Below are 1,682 nucleotides of genomic sequence, written 5' to 3'. Positions count from 1 at the left end.
AGACAGATGTTTGGCCAGCTGTGTCTCGGTGGTCTCTGGGAGCTGATGGTACAAACTGCTCTGGATCTGCTGCTTCACATCTTCTTTATACTTCACCTGCAGGAGATCCACGTTATCTACTATTTCTAATTATTAATATATATAATGTTAGAAACAGAGAAGAGAGTCGTCTGAATACCTCACTCTGCAGGTTCGACGCCTCTTTAGCGTGTTGGGTGTCGATGGTCTCCGGCAGCAGAGAGTACAGGTTGATGCTCATCTCCTTCTTACCCTCCTCTTTATACTTCACCTGCAAACAAAACAAACTTCATGCTGCAGCCGTTTCCTTTATTAAAGCCGGAGTTGTGGAGCGTGAACGTCGTCCTGTTGTCACCTCGCTGAGGAGCTCAGAGACTTCCTTAGCGTGGGCCGTCTCTAAGGTCTCAGGCAGCCGCTGGAACAGAACCGGGGAACTACTTTTCTTCTTGTACTTCAGCTGAACACAAACAGGAGACAGTAGTGTAATGATTATCATATTATATGATCGATGCGCGTGTGTGGCTGCAGGTCTGTTACCTGACTCTGCAGCTCAGACGCCTCTTTGGCGTGAAGCGTCTCCAGAGTCTGAGGCAGAGTGGAGTACAGAGAGCTGGATGCGTCCTTCGTCCTCCGTTTGTACTTCATCTGAAACACGTCAACAACAACAACAGACACGTTCAGCTCAAAACGAAAAGAGAAACTTCAGACAAGTTATGATTTAAGTTCCTTTTAAACTGACGTTCCCATAAAACACAAACCTGTACTGTCAGTTACATTTAAAGGGAAACATATTTGTTTTGTGTTTTTCAGATGTAGAAATAACAATGTGCCGTATGAAAGTACGTCGATTCGTCACCTCGCTCTGAAGCTCTGAAACTGTTTTGGCGAACTGAGTGTCGGCGGTGTGTGGGAGCTGAGAGTAGACGCTCTGTGAGAGGCTCTTCATCCCGTCCGCTTTGTAGTTTGTCTGTAAACCAAAAGACAACATAAAGAGTTAAAGACGCTTCAATGTAATAACAGGAAGAACAACCTGCTGCTCAGACGAATCAAACAATATCAACAATCAACCTGTTTTATTCGTTTAAACATCGTCTCTTTATTCATTTCTCTTGGTTGTGTTTCATCGTGTGAGTATACTTCATGGTCTTTCTTTGGCCTCATTAGTGACGTCGTCGTTGAAATGCAAATGAAAAGCAGCAACACAGAAAAGCTCTTTGATGCTTTTCTAGTGATAATCCCGCCTGTGATGACTCATGATAGAAAACATGTGATGTGATGAAGCAGCTTCCTGCTCTGGACCTCTGAGCGTCTCTGAGTGTTTCAAACCGGATTTAGCTCCTGAAGTTCGTTTGGTTTCAGTCTCAGGCTTCATCCAAACGAATACGTTTAGGTTTAAAAGTATTATAGTGTCTTAATAATAAAAGGTCGTGCTTCATACTTAAGATCTTCCTCTATAATTGTCTTCTATAAACTCAAAAAGACACATTTACTTCCGGGTGACTTTGTGTCGCTGTCGTTGACGTTCTATTAAACCGTGGTGGATCAGAGGAGCGTACCTCGCTCTGCATGTCCGTCACTTCTCTGGCGAAACTGGTCTCTGAGGTACCGGGCAGCATGGAGTAGAGGGAGCTGGACCTCTGCTTCTTCCCGCTCTCCTTGTACTT

At 44.5% G+C, this 1,682-nt stretch overlaps 1 protein-coding gene across 1 annotated transcript; it reads right to left on the bottom strand.

The window, feature by feature from the left end:
* Nucleotides 1–15: 15 nt before the first annotated feature.
* Nucleotides 16–1,676, bottom strand: LOC116380739 (nebulette-like; the record flags this gene model as incomplete). The annotated part of the gene is made up of 6 exons (XM_031842616.1): nt 1,575–1,676; nt 875–985; nt 556–663; nt 374–475; nt 179–289; nt 16–96 (listed from the first exon to the last, which is right to left on the bottom strand). Coding segments are annotated over exons 1-6 (573 nt in total), but the record flags the coding sequence as incomplete, so codon positions are not given.
* Between the last annotated feature and the right edge of the window lie 6 nt (nt 1,677–1,682).

This window comes from Anarrhichthys ocellatus, unplaced genomic scaffold (assembly GCF_004355925.1).
Source record: "Anarrhichthys ocellatus isolate YVR2014 unplaced genomic scaffold, GSC_Weel_1.0 scaffold8599, whole genome shotgun sequence".
In the NCBI taxonomy this organism is placed as follows: Eukaryota; Metazoa; Chordata; class Actinopteri; order Perciformes; family Anarhichadidae; genus Anarrhichthys; species Anarrhichthys ocellatus.
The sequence above is the reverse complement of the archived record's forward strand: the minus strand, read 5'-3'. Positions and strand labels throughout refer to the sequence as shown.